Source organism: Manis pentadactyla, chromosome 8 (assembly GCF_030020395.1).
Source record: "Manis pentadactyla isolate mManPen7 chromosome 8, mManPen7.hap1, whole genome shotgun sequence".
In the NCBI taxonomy this organism is placed as follows: domain Eukaryota; kingdom Metazoa; phylum Chordata; class Mammalia; order Pholidota; family Manidae; genus Manis; species Manis pentadactyla.
The window spans coordinates 59,921,357-59,938,907 of NC_080026.1; the positions used below are offsets into that span (position 1 = coordinate 59,921,357).

Consider the following 17,551-nt stretch of genomic DNA (forward strand, 5'->3'; position numbering starts at 1 on the left):
AACATAATAGGAGTATAGTTACATAACCAAAGCATATCTGTAATTACCACCCATCTCCAGTGAAACCAAGAAAACCAGTTAGGCACCTTAGGCATTTGTGAAAACTTATCTATGATATGGTGGATATTGTCCAACTGAACTTGAACAGTCTGAGAGAAATCAGACAAATTAAAACAACCCATTCATGGGGAATGTTCACATCCCTTATGTTCTTTTAACAGTAAATAGTCTGTAGTTGTAAGATTTTGGAGCGCTACAATTTGCACTTCTCCTAATTCTTGGTTGAGCTCCAACAGTATAGATCCAGTCAAATTTGTTGTTTTACTGTATGCACAGGCCAGCTTAGATATCTGCTTCATTCCCATGGCAAGTCCAGGAACTGGTGGGATGAGTGCATCTACAGCTGTAGCAGTGCATGGATCTTTGTTGGGGTTTTTTGATGATCATCTTCTGGCATGAGTCTTCCAGAGAGTGCTGATGTTGGAAGTTCTCTTTCATATCGTGTCTTAGTTCATTTTCGGGGTAGCCCAATTAGGCTTTGATCTTCTGTATAAACGAAAAAAAGACCCTTTGCCTACACTTTTATATGCCCTTTATACCCTTGTGTAGAACTCACTGGAGGTTACCACACAGGAACTGCCCCTTTTTTTTTTGTTTTGTTTTGTTTTGTTTTGTTTTTGGTATCACTAATCTACACTTACATGATGAATATTATGTTTACTAGGCTCTCCCCTATACCAGGTCTCCCCTATAAACCCCTTTACAGTCACTGTCCATCAGAATAGCAAAATGTTGTAGAATCACTACTTGCCTTCTCTGTGTTGTGCAGCCCTCCCTTTTCTCCTACCCGCCCATGCATATTAATCTTAATACCCCCCTATTTCTCCCCCCCCTTATCCCTCCCTACCCACCCATCCTCCCCAGTCCCTTTCCCTTTGGTACCTGTTAGTCCATTCTTGAGTTCTGTGATTCTGCTGCTGTTTTGTTCCTTCAGTTTTTCCTTTGTTCTTATATTCCACAGATAAGTGAAATCATTTGGTATTTCTCTTTCTCCGTTTGGCTTGTTTCACTGAGCTTAATACCCTCCAGCTCCATCCTTGTTGCTGCAAATGGTTGGATTTGCCCTTTTCTTATGGCTGAGTAGTATTCCATTGTGTATATGTACCACATCTTCTTTATCCATTCATCTATCGATGGACATTAGGTTGCTTCCAATTCTTGGCTATTGTAAATAGTGCTGCAATAAACATAGGGGTGCACTGATCTTTCTCATACTTGATTGCTGCATTCTTAGGGTAAATTCCTAGGAGTGGAATTCCTGGGTCAAATGGTAAGTCTGTTTTGAGCATTTTGATGTACCTCCATACTGCTTTCCACAATGGTTGAACTAACTTACATTCCCACCAGCAGTGTAGGAGGGTTCCCCTTTCTCCACAGCCTCGCCAACATTTGTTGTTGTTTGTCTTTTGGATGGCAGCCATCCTTACTGGTGTGAGGTGATACCTCATTGTAGTTTTAATTTGCATTTCTCTGATAATTAGCGATGTGGAGCATCTTTTCATGTGTCTTTTGGCCATCTGTATTTCTTTTTTGGAGAACTGTCTGTTCAGTTCCTCTGCCCATTTTTTAATTGGGTTATTTGTTTTTTGTTTGTTGAGGCGTGTGAGCTCTTTATATATTCTGGACGTCAAGCCTTTATCGGATGTGTCATTTTCAAATATATTCTCCCATACTGTAGGGATCCTTCTTTTTCTATTGATGGTGCCTTTTGCTGTACAGAAGCTTTTCAGCTTAATATAGTCCCACTTACTCATTTTTGCTGTTGTTTTCCTTACCCGGGGAGATATGTTGAAGAAGAGGTCACTCATGTTTATGTCTAAGAGGTTTTTGCCTATGTTCTTTTCCACCAGTTTAATGGTTTCATGACTTACATTCAGGTCTTTGATCCATTTTGAATTTACTCTTGTATATGGGGTTAGACAATGGTCCAGTTTCATTCTCCTACATGTAGCTGTCCAGTTTTGCCAGCACCATCTGTTGAAGAGACTGTCATTTTGCCATTGTATGTCCATGGCTCCTTTATCAAATATTAATTGACCATATATGTCTGGGTTAATGTCTGGATTCTCTAGTCTGTTCCATTGGTCTGTGGCTCTGCTCTTGTGCCAGTACCAAATTGTCTTGATTACTATGGCTTTATAGTAGAGCTTGAAGTTGGGGAGTGAGATCCCCCCTACTTTATTCTTCTTTCTCAGGATTACTTTGGCTATTTGGGGTCTTTGGTGTTTCCATATGAATTTTTGAATTATTTGTTCCAGTTCATTGAAGAATGTTGCTGGTAGTTTCATAGGGATTGCATCAAATCTGTATATTGCTTTGGGCAGGATGGCCATTTTGACGATATTAATTCTTCCTAGCCACGAGCATGGGATGAGTTTACATCTGTTAGTGTCCCCTTTAATTTCTCTTAAGAGTGACTTGTAGTTTTCAGAGTATAAGTCTTTCACTTCTTTGGTTAGGTTTATTCCTAGGTATTTTATTTTTTTTGATGCAATTGTGAATGGAGTTGTTTTCCTGATTTCTCTTTCTGTTGGTTCATTGTTGGTGTATAGGAAAGCCACAGATTTCTGTGTGTTGATTTTGTATCCTGCAACTTTGCTGTATTCCGATATCAGTTCTAGTAGTTTTGGGGTGGAGTCTTTAGGGTTTTTTATGTACAGTATCATGTCATCTGCAAATAGTGACAGTTTAACTTCTTCTTTACCAATCTGGATTCCTTGTATTTCTTTGTTTTGTCTGATTGCCGTGGCTAGGACCTCCAGTACTATGTTAAATAACAGTGGAGAGAGTGGGCATCCCTGTCTAGTTCCCGATCTCAGAGGAAATGCTTTCAGCTTCTCGCTGTTTAATATAATGTTGGATGTGGGTTTATCATAGATGGCCTTTATTATGTTGAGGTACTTGCCCTCTATTCCCATTTTGCTGAGAGTTTTTAACATGAATGGATGTTGAACTTTGTCAAATGCTTTTTCAGCATCTATGGAGATGATCATGTGGTTTTTGTCTTTCTTTTTGTTGATGTGGTGGATGATGTTGATGGACTTTCGAATGTTGTACCATCCTTGCATCCCTGGGATGAATCCCACTTGGTCATGGTGTATGATCCTTTTGATGTAGTTTTGAATTCAGTTTGCTAATATTTTGTTGAGTATTTTTGCATTTGCGTTCATCAGGGATATTGGTCTGTAGTTTTCTTTTTTGGTGGGGTCTTTGCCTGGTTTTGGTATTAGGGTGATGTTAGCTTCATAGAATGAGTTTGGGAGTATCCCCTCCTCCTCTATTTTTTGGAAACTTTAAGGAGAATGGGTATTATGTCTTCCCTGTATATCTGATAAAATTCCGAGGTAAATCCATCTGGCCCGGGGGTTTTGTTCTTTGGTAGTTTTTTGATTACCGCTACAATTTCGTTGCTGGTAATTGGTCTGTTTAGATTTTCTGTTTCTTTCTGGGTCAGTCTTGGAAGGTTGTATTTTTCTAGGAAGTTGTCCATTTCTCCTAGGTTTCCCAGCTTGTTAGCATATAGGTTTTCATACTATTCTCTAATAATTCTTTGTATTTCTGTGGGGTCCGTCGTGATTTTTCCTTTCTTGTTTCTGATACTGTTGATTTGTGTTGACTCTCTTTTCTTCTTAATAAGTCTGGCTAGAGGCTTATCTATTTTGTTTATTTTCTCGAAGAACCAGCTCTTGGTTTCATTGATTTTTGCTATTGTTTTATTCTTCTCAATTTTATTTATTTCTTCTCTGATCTTTATTATGTCCCTCCTTCTGCTGACCTTAGGCCTCATCTGTTCTTTTTCCAATTTTGATAATTGTGACATTAGACCATTCATTTGTGATTGCTCTTCCTTTTTAAAATATGCTTGGATTGCTATATACTTTCCTCTTAAGACTGCTTTTGCTGTGTCCCACAGAAGTTGGGGCTTAGTGTTGTTGTTGTCATTTGTTTCCATATATTGCTGGATCTCCATTTTGATTTGGTCATTGATCCATTGATTATTTAGGAGCGTGTTGTTAAGCCTCCATGTGTTTGTGAGCCTCTTTGCTTTCCTTGTACAGTTTATTTCTAGTTTTATGCCTTTGTGGTCTGAAAAGTTGGTTGGTAGGATTTCAATCTTTTGGAATTTTCTGAGTCTCTTTTTGTGGCCTAGTATGTGGTCTATTCTGGAGAATGTTCCATGTGCACTTGAGAAGAATGTATATCCCGCTGCTTTTGGATGTAGAGTTCTATAGATGTCTATTAGGTCCATCTGCTCTACTGTGTTGTTCAGTGCTTCCGTGTCCTTACTTATTTTCTGCCCAGTGGATCTATCCTTTGGGGTGAGTGGTGTGTTGAAGTCTCCTAGAATGAATGCATTGCAGTCTATATCCCCCTTTAGTTCTGTTAGTATTTGTTTCACATATGCTGGTGCTCCTGTGTTGGGTGCATATATATTTAGAATGGTTATATCCTCTTGTTTGACTGAGCCCTTTATCATTATGTAGTGTCCTTCTTTATCTCTTGTTACTTTCTTTGTTTTGAAGTCTATTTTGTCTGATATTAGTACTGCAACCCCTGCTTTCTTCTCACTGTTGTTTGCTTGAAATATGTTTTTCCATCCCTTGACTTTTAGTCTGTACATGTCTTTGGGTTTGAGGTGAGTTTCTTGTAAGCAGCATATAGATGGGTCTTGCTTTTTTATCCATTCTGTTACTGTGTGTCTTTTGATTGGTGCTTTCAGTCCATTTACATTTAGGGTGACTATTGAAAGATATGTACTTATTGCCATTGCAGGCTTTAAATTCGTGGTTACCAAAGGTTCAAGGTTAGCCTCTTTAGTATCTTACTGCCTAACTTAGCTCACTTATTGAGCTGTTATATACACTGTCTGGAGATTCTTTTCTTCTCTCCCTTCTTGTTCCTCGTCCTCGATTCTTCATATGTTGGGTGTTTTGTGCTGTGCTCCTTCTAGGAGTGCTCCCATCTAGAGCAGTCCCTGTAAGATGTTCTGTAGAGGTGGTTTGTGGAAAGCAAATTCCCTCAGCTTTTGTTTGTCTGGGAATTGTTTAATCCCACCGTCATATTTGAATGATAGTCTTGCTGGATACAGTATCCTTGGTTCAAGGCCCTTCTGTTTCATTGTATTAAATATATCATGCCATTCTCTTCTGGCCTCTAGGATTTCTGTCGAGAAGTCTGATGTTAGCCTGATGGGTTTTCCTTTATAGGTGACCTTTTTCTCTCTAGCTTTGTCTAGCTTTAAAACTCTTTCTTTGTCCTTGATCTTTGCCATTTTAATTATTATGTGTCTTGGTGTTGTCCTTCTTGGATCCTTTCTGTTGGGGGTTCTGTGTATTTCCGTGGTCTGTTCGATTATTTCCTCCCCCAGTTTGGGGAAGTTTTTAGCAATTATTTCTTCTAAGATACTTTCCATCTCTGTTCCTCTCTCTTCTTCTTCTGGGACCCCTATAATACAGATATTGTTCCTTTTGGATTGGTCACACAGTTCTCTTAATATTGTTTCATTCCTGGAGATCCTTTTGTCTCTCTCTATGTCCGCTTCTATGCGTTACTGTTCTCTGATTTTAGTTCCATCAATGGCCTCTTGCATTCTATCCATTCTGCTTATAAACCCTTCCAGAGTTTGTTTCATTTCTGTAATCTCCTTTCTGGCATCTGTGATCTCCCTCCGGACTTCATCCCATTTCTCTTGCGTATTTCTCTGCATCTCTGTCAGCATGTTTATGATTCTTATTTTGAATTCTTTTTCAGGAAGACTGGTTAGGTCTGTCTCCTTCTCTGGTGTTGTCTCTGTGATCTTTGTCTGCCTGTAGCTTTGCCTTTTCATGGTGATAGGAATAGTTTGCAGAGCTGGGACGAGTGACGGCTGGAAGGACTTCCTTTCTTGTTGGTTTGTGGCCCTCCTCTCCTGGGAGAACAGCGACCTCTAGTGGCTTGTGCTGCGCAGCTGCCCGCAGACAGGGTTTCTGCTTCCTGCCCGGCTGCTATGGAGTTAATCTCCGCTGTTGCTGTGGGCGTGGCCTTGCTCGGGCAGCTACTCCAAGGTGGTGGAGTTGCGTTGAAGCAGGAGCGGCTGGGAGGCTATTTATCTCCGTAAGGGGCCTCCCTGCTCCCTGCAGCCCAGGGGTTAGGGTGTCCAGAGATTCCCGGATTCCCTACCTCTGGATTAAGTGTCCCGCCCTGCCCCTTTAAGACTTCCAAAAAGCACCCGCGAAAACAAAACAACGACCACCAAAAAAAAAAAAAAAAATGGTCACGCGCTTTTCTTATGTCCTCCGGCACCCGGCCTCCAGTGCCCGCTCACTGTTCTTGCTGCCCTGTTTCCCTAGCATCCAGGGCCCCCTGGGCACGTACTTTGTCTGCACTCTGGCCCGGATGGCTGGGGCTGGGTGTTCGGCAGTCCTGGGCTCTGTCTCCCTCCCGCTCTGCCTGCTCTTCTCCCGCCGGGAGCTGGGGGGAGGTGCGCTCGGCCCCCACCGGGCCGGGGCTTGTATCTTACCCCCTTCACGAGGCGCTGGGTTCTCTCAGGTGCAGATGTGGTCTGGATATTGTCCTGTGTCCTCTGGTCTTTATTCTAGGAAGGGTTGTCTTTGTTATATTTTCATAGATATATGTTGTTTTGGGAGGAGATTTCCGCTGCTCTACTCACGCCGCCATCTTCCGCCCCTCTTTATCTTAATTTTGTGTTTTTTCTCAAGCTGTGTCCTAAAGTAACAGAAAAACCTAAGGGATGTTATTTTGGGGGCCTAGGAAGGCTCAAAAAAATTTTCCATGTAAATTAATGGTAATCATTTCTTCACTTTATATGGTTTTGTCTTACAAAAATTTCTTAGGGACACTTTACTTTTAGATAGTGAGAGAACCAGCACTGTTGAATTGAAGTGGCAAAAATGGGCATTCTTGACTTTTCCTGACATTAGAGGAAAAGCTTTCAGTCATCTTTGAATATTGTTATGTTCGCTATGGGTTTTTCATGTATGGGTTTTATTATGTTACAGTAGTTTCCTTCTATTCCCAGTTTGTTTTTTTTTATAATGAAAATGTGTTGGATTTTGTCAAAGCTTTTTTCTGCATCAGTTGATCGTGTGGGGGTTTTTTTGTTGTTCATTCTGTTAATGTGGAGTGTTACATTGCTCAGTTTTCGTATGTTGGACCGTCTAGATTCCACAGATAAATTCCACATTGTCACATTGTATAATACTTTTAATATGCTGAATTCGGTTCCCTAATATTTTGTTGCAGATTTTGCATCAGTATTCATAAGGGATATTTGTCTAGTTTTCTTGTAGTGTCTTTGTCTGACGTTTGTAGTAGGGTAATGCTGGCTTCTTACAGAGTTACAAAGTGTTCCCAGTATTTCCTCCACTTTGATGTTTTGGAAAAGTTTAGGAAGAATTAGTGTTAGCAGTTCTTTAAATTTTTCGTAGAGTTCACCAGTCAAGCCATCTGGTGCAGGAATTTTTTTCTTGTTCTTGTGAGATTTTACTGCTTACTTCAGTTTTCTTACCAATTACTTACCTATTCATATTTTCTACTTCTTGGTGCATTTTGTGTTTCTAGAAATTTGTACATTTCAACAAGATCATCTAATTTGTCATCCATAGCACTTTCTTGTAATTCTTTTTAATTCTGTAGAATCAGTAGTGATATTTTCACGGTCATTTCTGATTTTACTAATTCGAATCTTTCTTTTTTCTGTAGTCCATGTAAACTAAGGATTTTTCAATGTTGATTTTTTTCAAATAACCAACATTTGATTTCTTTAAGTTTTCTCTCTTGTTTTACTATTCTCTATTTAATTTACCTCTGCTCTGATCTTTATTGTATCCTTCCCTCTGCTAGCTTTCAGTTTAGTTTCTTTTCTAGTTCCTTAAGTTTTAAAGTTAGATTGTTGATTTGAGATCTTTCTTGTTTTTTAATGTAAGCATTTACAGCTATAAATGTCTCCATTAGCACCACTTTGACTGGATCTTGTAAGTTTGAGTATGTTGTTTTGCTTTTACTTGTCTCATGTATTTTCCGATTCCCCTTTTGATTTCTTCTCTAATATGTTGGTTTTTTAGGAGGTGTTTCATTTCCGCAAAATTGTGAATTTTCCAGTTTTACTTCTGTTGTTGGTTTCTAACTCATCCTGTTGTCATCAGAGAAGATACTTTGTATGCTAACTTTTAAAATCAGTCGAACCTTAATTTGCGGCCTAACATAGGTCTCTCCTAGAAAGTATCCCATGTGCACTTGAAAAGATTGCATATGCTGTTGAGGATGGCTAAGGTGTTTTATTTATGTCTTAGATCTCATTGATTTGTTGTGTTGTTTAAGTCATCTGTTCCCTTATTTTCTGTCTGGTTGTCATGTCTCCGTTGAGAGTGGAGTATTAGTCTCCAACTATTATTGTAGAACTTTCTATGTCTTTAATTCCATCACTTGTTACTTTATTTTAATGTCTGTTATTAAGTAAATGTTTATAATTGTTACATCTTGCTGTATTGAACCTATTGAACCTTTTATTAATATAATGTCCTGTGTCTCTTATAAAATAAAAAAAATGACCTTTTATTTAAAGTCTGTATTTTCTGATATTAGTATGGAATACCCTGCTCTGTTTTGGTTATTAGTTGCATGGGATATCTTTTTTTTTTTTTATCCTTTCACTTTCAGTCTTTTTGTGTCTTTGGATCTAAACAGCCTCTTGTAGACCCCATATAGTTGGATTGTGTTTTTTTTAATCCATTGTGCCAAACTCTGTTAGAGAGTTTAATCATTTTCATTTAGAGTGATTGATAAATAGGGATTTCTGTGATTTTGGTATTTATTTTCTGTATGCCTTCCAGCTGTTTTGTCCTTCATCTCCTGCATTATTGTCTTTTGTGTTTGATTTTTTTGTACTGAATTGTATAAATTTCTTTCTGATATCTTTTGTATGTGGTCTGTAGCTATATTCTTTGTGGTTACCGTGGGGATTACATCTAACATCCTAAAATTATAACACTCTAATTTGAAATTATAGCAGCTTCATTTCAATAACATACGAAAACTCTGCTCCTTTAACAGCTCTGTTCCTGCCTGCCTCTTTCAATTGTTAATGTCATAAAATTACATTTTTATACATTGCCCCAAAACATAAATTAATAATTATTTGTAAATGCTTTAGTCTCTAAAATTATGTAGGAAACTGTAGCATTACAAACTAAAGTACAGTAATACTTTTATTACTGCCCATATATTTGCCTTTATTAAGATGTTAATTTCTTCATAAGGCTTTGAGTTACTGTCTAGTCCCTTCATTTCACTTTGGAGAACTCGTTTGATCATATCTTATAGGAGAGGTCTAGTGTTCATGAACTCCCTCAGCATTTATTTACCTGGTAATGTCTTAATATCTCCCTCATTTTTGAAGGGGAGTTTTGGTGGATATAGGATTGTTTATTAGCATTTTTAAATATATTGGCCCACTGCCTTGTGGCCTCCAAAGTTTCTCTTGAGATGCCTGCTCATGATCTTATTGAGGCTCCCTTGTTTGTCGTGAGTTGCTTCTCTCTTGCTACTTTCATGATTCTTTGTCTCTTTTAAAAGTTTGATTTTAATGTGTCTCAGGGTATCTGAATTTATCTTGGGGTTCATTGAGCTTCCTAGACGTCACATTCATCTTCTAAATCAAATTTGGGAAGTTGTCAACCATGATTTTTTCAAACATTATCTTTTCTCCTTTTGGGACACCTGCAATCAATGTGTATGTTAGTCCACCTTATGGTCCCTTATATCCCGTTCACTTCAGTCATTTTTCTTCCTGTTCCTAAGACTCAGTAATTTCTGTTCTCCTATCTTCAAGTTCAGTGATTCTTCCTTCAAGCCTGCTCAAATCTGTCTTTGATTTCCCTCCAGTAAATTTTTCACTTACTGTACTTTTCAGCTCCAGAATTTCTTCTTGGTTTGTTTTTAAGTTTTCTCTCTTTTTTTTGATATTTCTCCTTTGTAATACATTGTTTTGACTTCTCCACATCTCTTTTAGTTCTTGGAGCATCTTTAAGACAGTTGTTCTAAAGTCTTTGTCACGATCAAGTAGGATTTATACTAGATATGCAAGGGATATTTTCTTGTTAGTGCACTGCCAAGAGTGTGTGATATCCTTCAGGGGCCTATTACAACCATTTTTGTATGGAAAGCTTGGTATTCAGTGTTTGTCATTACATTCATAGAGTGTATGGTATTGCAAAATCAATGATGGTGCTTTTACAGTAGCATTTCTCAACCTAGGATCCTGATTATTGGGGGGCCTTTAGGGGCTCATACCAAATTTGTGTGTGCATTTAATGGAAAAGGGTCTATAGCTTTCTAAGATTATCGGAGGAATATATGCCCCTGAAATGGTTAAGAATTGCTAAGAATGTAATTTTGCCCTTGCACAACTGACCCACAGTATTGTGCTTTTATAGTTTCTGCTCATTTATTTATAATTTGTTTATACACATAGTAAAATCATGCATGATAAATACAGTAGCTACAAATGAAAGTTATTTTTTCCTTCCAGACGTATATTTATCAGCTGTTATTTTTATAATTAAGTTTACTTTTCTCTAGGGCTGTCTTTTTTAAACTTTTTAAAACTCTCTTGCACTGTTGTTCCAAATTTATCATTAAGTAGGGCGTATTATATACAGTCTATCAAACTTAACATTTAGAAGCAAAGGTCTGAAAAGAGAATCCCTTCTGAGACCTAATTCCCAACAACTCATGAGCATAACTATGTTGTAAGCTTTATTTCAGTTTGATTTAAAAGTTGCTATTGTTGCAGAAAGTGTTGTTTTCTTTTAAATAAGTACAGTTGAGCTTTAGTTAACTTAAGATTTTACTTACTGTGGAAAAACTGCTTTAACAAATTGAAAAGCACTTTGCAAGTATTGTTTTTTGAGGGGAGCTCAGCTTGTTTTCTGTCTTCTAGGATACAGATGAGTTTATTTTACCAACTGGAGCTAATAAAACCCGGGGCCGATTTGAACTGGCCTTCTTTACCATTGGAGGATGTTGTATGACAGGTGGGTAAAATCAGTTTCTTTCATTATCCTCAAGCCAAGTAGTCAAAAATGCTTAATATCAAAAGCAATTAGAATATTGGTTTCAGAGTTTTAGAAAGTCATTATTGACATTTTTCATCTTTTTCCTATTAAATAAAAGTGTAAAAAATCACAAATGTAGTTGTTTTTGAATATATAAAGCTGTATTATTTGGCTGAATTAATAATTCACAATCAACAGTATATAATAGTAATACTATAATAATACTGTTTATTTACTATGTAATACTATGATTTACTAGGGGCTACATTTGGGGCAATGAATGGTCTACGGCTAGGATTGAAGGAAACCCAAAACATGGCCTGGTCCAAACCAAGAAACGTACAGTAAGTGTCATAAAATTACCTGACATAATGATATTTGGCTATTAACCTCTTCTTTGTTGATTTGATCAGCACAGCTTTGTGATTACAAATGTTTGGAGTATTGACATACTTTTGGGGCTTTTTTTGTTCTTACTCAAAATAAAAGGAAATAGGAATTGCGTTACTGAGTTAAGCTTTTAAATGGAGTGATTTTTGAGCCAGAGTCCCTCAGTCAGCTGATGCTACTCCATCCTAACTTCTCAGCTACACCTGATCCCTCCTCACACCTATATGACATGCTTTTCAAACTGTTGAAATACGAGTATATTATTGGATTGCTCAGGTGCATAGAAAACCATGGGATGTGATAGTGAGGAAATAAACACACACGTTAGAGTGATTGCTAGATCTGCTGTTGTTTGACTTGAACTTCTTAATGACTTCACTCTACATTTCTGAAATGGAAAGCTGCAGAAAATTTAAATGAAATTCCTAGAGTGTAGAGGTAGTTGCAAAAGGAATAAGAAATTGAAGATGGTAGAGAAGGGCAAGTATGATTAACAAGGTCAGCAAGTGTATATAATATATATCTTCCCCTGTTTAAGAAACAACATGCCTAGTCCCTGTGGATATTCCCTAACCAATATATTTAATTTTACATGTTTTTATACTTACTATGTGGAGTCACACAATGTGGAGTCACACAATATGTATCTAATGGCTCATGGTTTTCCTTTGAGACACATGCATCTTCATCTTCCTTATGTTCTTTAGCCAGCAGATGGCAGCAGACGTACTGGCATCAGACCTTAAGGATCCTGAAGTCCTGTCAAGTTTTTCATATTCCTCTTACCACGTGTATCACAGCCCTTGCTTTACTAGCCCAGATTCTTGAATATTTTTATGTTCCTAACATTTTTCCCTCTGTCCAATAATTTTACTTTTCTGTATTATGGAGAATTCTGAACATATTCAAAAGTAGACAAAGTAGTACAGTGAACACCTATGAACTGTAGCCCATCCTCAGCAAATCATCAATCAGAGCCAGCATCAATTGTGTCCCATCTCCTTCTCCCCTTTCATGTTATTTTGAAACAAATCCCCAACATCGTACTATTACATACCAATTTCAAGGTGGACGTTCTCCTACAAAAGATTACCTTCATTTCTTAAAACAGTGATAGTTAATAATTTTTTTAAAAGAATCACATTGGTTTGCTTTTTGAAATCTCACATGCCATTTTTTATAAAATCATTCTACTCTTCCTGGATACGAAGCATTTAAAATAGGAGACCTCGTTTAAAAATGGAAAGAAGATGGGGTTTCAGGCCAGACAGAACTGTGTAGCTTCAAAACCAAATTTCAAGACTTACTGTTTTGTGATCTTAGATATTCTGCCTTTAAGGGTTATTGAGAGATAATTAAAGTGAGAAATAGGTAATGGCCCAATAAATGGAGGGATGTTGCCCAAAAACACTTTTTTTTTGGTATCATTAATATACAACTACATGAGCAACATTGTGGTTACTAGATTCCCCCCATTAACAAGTTCCCACCACATACCCCATTACAGTCTCTGTCCATCAACATAGTAAGTTGCCATAGAGTCACTACTCGTCTTCTCTGTGCTATATTGCCTTCCCTGTGCACCCCCTACATGATGTGTACTAATCATAATGCCCATTATTCCCCTTCTCCCGCTCTTCACACCCACCCTCCTACCCCAACACTAGTCCATTTCCCTTTGGCAATTGTTTGACCATTCTCGGGTTCTTTGAGTGCTGCTGTTTTGTTCCTTCACTTTTTTCTTTATTCTTATGCTCCACAGATGAGTGAAATCATTTGGTACTTGTCTTTCTCTGCCTAGCTTATTTCACTGAGCATAATACCCTCTAGCTCCATCCATGTTGTTGCAAATGGTAGGATTTCTTTTCTTCTTATGCCTGAATAATACTCCATTGTGTATATGTACCACATCTTCTATGTCCATTCATCTACTGATGGACATTTAGGTTGCTTCCATATCTTGGCTATTGTAAATAGTGCTGCAATAAACATAGGGGTGCATCTGTCTTTTTCAAACTGAAGTGCTGCATTCTTAGGGTAAATTCCTAGAAGTGGAATTCCTGGGTCAAACGGTATTTCTATTTTGAGTTTTTTGAGGAACCTCCATACTACTTTTCACAATGGTTGAACTAGTTTACATTCCCACCAGCAGTGTAGGAGGGTTCCCCTTTCTCCGCATTCTCACCAGCATTTGTTGTTCCTATTCTTTTCTATGATGGCCATCCTAACTGGTCTGAGGTGATATCTCATTGTGATTTTAATTTGCATGTCCCTGATAATTAGCAATGTGGAACATCTTTTCTTGTGCCTGTTGGCCATCTGAAATTTTTTGGAGAAGTGTCTGTTCATGTCCTCTGCCCATTTTTTAATAGGGTTATTTAGCTTTTTGGTTGTTGAGGCATGTGAGCTCTTAATATATTTTGGATGTTGACCCCTTGTCGGATATGTCATTTACAAATATATTCTCCCATACTGTAGGATGCCTTTTTGTTCTTCTGGTGGTGTCCTTTGCTGTACAGAAGCTTTTTAGCATGATATAGTCCCATTTGTTTATTTTTGCTATTGTTTCCTTGCCCAAGGCAAAAGTTTCTCATGTTTATATTCAAGAGATTTTCGCCTATGTTTTCCTCTAAGAGTTTTATGGTTTCATGACTTACATTCAGGTTTTTGATCCATTTTGAATTCACTTTTGTGTATGTGGTGAGACAATAATCCAGTTTCGTTATCTTGTATGTAGCTGTCCAGTTTTGCCAACACCAGCTGTTAAAGAGGCTGTCATTTCCTCATTGTATGTCCATGGCTCCTTTATCGTATATTAATTGACCATATATATTTGGGTTACTATCTGCACTCACTATTCTGTTCCACTGGTCTGTGGGTCTGTTCTGCCAGTAACAAATTATCTTAATTAATGTGGCTTTGTAGTAGAGCTTGAAGTTGGGAAGCGAGATTCCCCCTGCTTTATTCTTCCTTCCCAGGATTGCTTTGGCTATTCAGGGTCTTTTGTGGTTCCATATGAATTTTAGAACTATTTGTTCCAGTTTGTTGAAGAATGCTGTTGATATTTTGATAGGGATTGCTTTGAATCTGTAGACTGTTTTAGGCAGGATGACCATTTTGACAATATTAATTTTTCCTAGCCAAGAGCATGGAATGAGTTTCCATTTGTCAGTGTACTCTTGAATTTCTCTTAAGACTGTCTTGTAGTTTTCAGGGTATAGGTCTTTCACTTCCTTGGTTAGGTTTATTCCTAGGTATTTTATTCTTTTTGATGCAATTGTGAATGGAATTGTTTTCCTGATTTCTCTTTCTGCTAGTTCATTGTTAGTGAATAGGAAAGCAACAGATTTCTCTGTATTAATTTTGTATGCTGCAACTTTGCTGAATTCACATACTGGTTCTGGTAGTTTTGGAATGGAGTCTTTAGGGTTTTTATGTACAATATCATCTCATCTGCAAATAGTGACAGTTTGACTTCTTCCTTACCAATCTGGATGTCCTTTATTTCTTTGTTTTGTCTGATTGCCGTGGCTAGGACCTCCAATACTACGTTGAATAAAAGCGGGTAGACTGGACATCCCTGTCCTTTTCCCAATCTTAGTTGAAAAGCTTTCAGCTTCTTGCTGTTACATATGATGTCAGCTGTGCATTTGTCATATATGGCCACTATTATGTTGAGGTACTTGCCCTCTATACCTATTTTTTTGAAAGTTATCATGAGTGGATATTGAATTTTGTTAAATGCTTTTTCAGCATCTATGGAGATGATCATATGGTTTTCGTCCTTTTTGTTGATGTGGTGGATGATGTTGATGGATTTTTGAATGTTGTACCATCCTTGTATCCCTGAGATGAATCCCACTTGATCATAGTGTATGATCCTCTTGATGTATTTTTGAATTTGGTTTGCTAACATTTTGTTGAATATTTTTGCATCTGTGTTCGTCAGGGATATTGGTCTGTAATTTTCTTTTTTGGAGGGGGTCTTTGCTTGGTTTTGGTATTAGAGTGATGCTGGCCTCATAGAATGAGTTTGGAAGTATTCCCTCCTCTTCTACTTTTTGGAAAACTTCAAGGAGAATGGATATTCGGTCTTCACTAAATGTTTGACAAAATTCAGCAGTGATACCATCTGCCCCAGGGGTTTTGTTCCTAGGTAGTTCTTTGATTACCGATTCAGTTTCCTTGCTGGTAATTCGTCTATTCAGATTTTCTGTTTCTTTCTGGGTCAGCCTTGGAAGGTTGTATTTTTCTATAAAGTTGTCCATTTCTTCTAGGTTATCTGGTTTGTTACCATATAATTTTTCATAGTATTCTCTCATAATTCTTTGTATTTCTGTGGTGCCCATACTGATTTTTCCTTTTTCATTTCTGATTCTGTTTATGTGCGGACTCTTTTTTTTCTTGATAAGTCTACCTAGGAGTTTTACTATTTTGTTTATTTTCTTGAAGAACCAACTGCTGCTCTCATTGATTCTTTTGTTTTATTCTTCTCAATTTTGTTTATTTCTACTCTAATCTTTATTATATCCCTCCTTCTTTACCCCTTTAATTTTCTAATTTTCTTAGTATTTGTTTCACATATGTAGGTGGTCCTGTGTTGGGTGCATAGATATTTATAAGTTATATTATATCCTCTTGTTGGACTGACCCCTTTATCATTATGTAATGTCCTTCTTTGTTCTGAAGTCTTTTTTTCCTGATAGAAGTACTGCAACTCCTGCTTTTTTCTCCCTATTAGTTGCATGAAATATCTTTTTCCATCCCTTTACTTTCAGTCTGTGTATGTCTTTGGGTTTGAAGTGAGTCTCTGGTAGGCAGCATATAGAGAGGTCTTTTTTTATCCAATCAGTGACTCTATGTCTTTTGATTGGTGCATTCAGACAATTTACATTTAGGGTGATTATTGATTGCTGTGTACTTACTGCCATTGCAGGCTTTAGATTCATGGTTACCAACTGTTCAAGGGTAATTCCCTTATTTAACAGTCTAATTTGGTATGCTTTTTACAAAGACAACCTAAAGGTTCTTTTTTTTTCCTCCTTTTTCTTCCTCGTCTGTTTTTTATATATTACATACCATATTCTGTACTCTTTGTCTATCCCTTGATTGACTTTGGGGGTAGTTGATTTAATTTTGCATCTACTTAGTAATTAATTGTTCTATTTTGCTGTGGTTTTATTTCCTCTGGTGACTGCTATTAAACCTTAGGAACATTCCATCTATAGCAGTCACTCCAAAATGCACTGTAGAGGTGGTTTGTGGGTGGTAAATTCTCTTACCTTTTGCTTATCTGAAAATTGTTTAATCCCTCCTTCAAATTTAAATGATAACCGTGCCAGGTAGAGTATTCTCGGATTGAAGCCCTTCTGTTTCATTGCATTAAGTATATTATGCCACTTCCTTCTGGCCTATAAGGTTTCTGATGAGAAGTCTGATGATAGCCTGATGGGCCTTCCTTTGTATGTGAACTTATTTCTCTCTCTGACTGCTTTTAATAGTCTGTCCTTATGCTTGATCTTTGCAATTCTAGTTACTATATGTCTTGGTCGTGTCCTCCTTGGGTCCCTTGTGTTGGGAGATCTGCGGATCTCCATGGCCTGAGAGACTATCTCCTTCCCCAGATTGGGGAAGTTTTCAGCAACTACCTCCTCAAAGACACTTTCTATCCCTTTCTCTCTCTCTTCTTCTTCTTCTTCTTCTGGTATCCCTATAATGCGAATATTGTTCCATTTGGATTGGTCGCACAGTTCTCTCAATATTCTTTCTTTCTTAGAGATCCTTTTTTCTCTCTGTGCCTCAGCTCCTTTGTATTCCTCTTCTCTAATTTCTATTCCATTTACTGTCTCTTCTACTATATCTAATCTGCTTTTAAGTCCCTCCATTGTATGTTGCATTTCAGATATGGAATTTCTTAATGATTGAATCTCCATCCTAAATTCGTCCCTGAGTTCTTGAATATTTTTCTGTACTTCCATGAGCATGTTTGTGATTTTTATTTTGAACTCTCTTTCAGGAAGATTGGTGAGTTGTTTCATTTGGTCCTT

General features: G+C 37.5%; 1 protein-coding gene across 1 annotated transcript in view; it reads left to right on the plus strand.

Annotated features, from left to right (window-relative positions):
- The window catches only part of LOC118921041 (mitochondrial import inner membrane translocase subunit Tim23), a 43,432-nt gene that overhangs the window by 11,942 nt on the left and 13,939 nt on the right, over positions 1-17,551 (plus strand). Inside the window, exons 3-4 of the mRNA XM_036902630.2 lie at positions 11,000-11,093; positions 11,374-11,458. Of these exons, the coding sequence (XP_036758525.1) occupies positions 11,000-11,093; positions 11,374-11,458 (179 nt within the window). The remainder of the gene's footprint in view (positions 1-10,999; positions 11,094-11,373; positions 11,459-17,551) is intronic.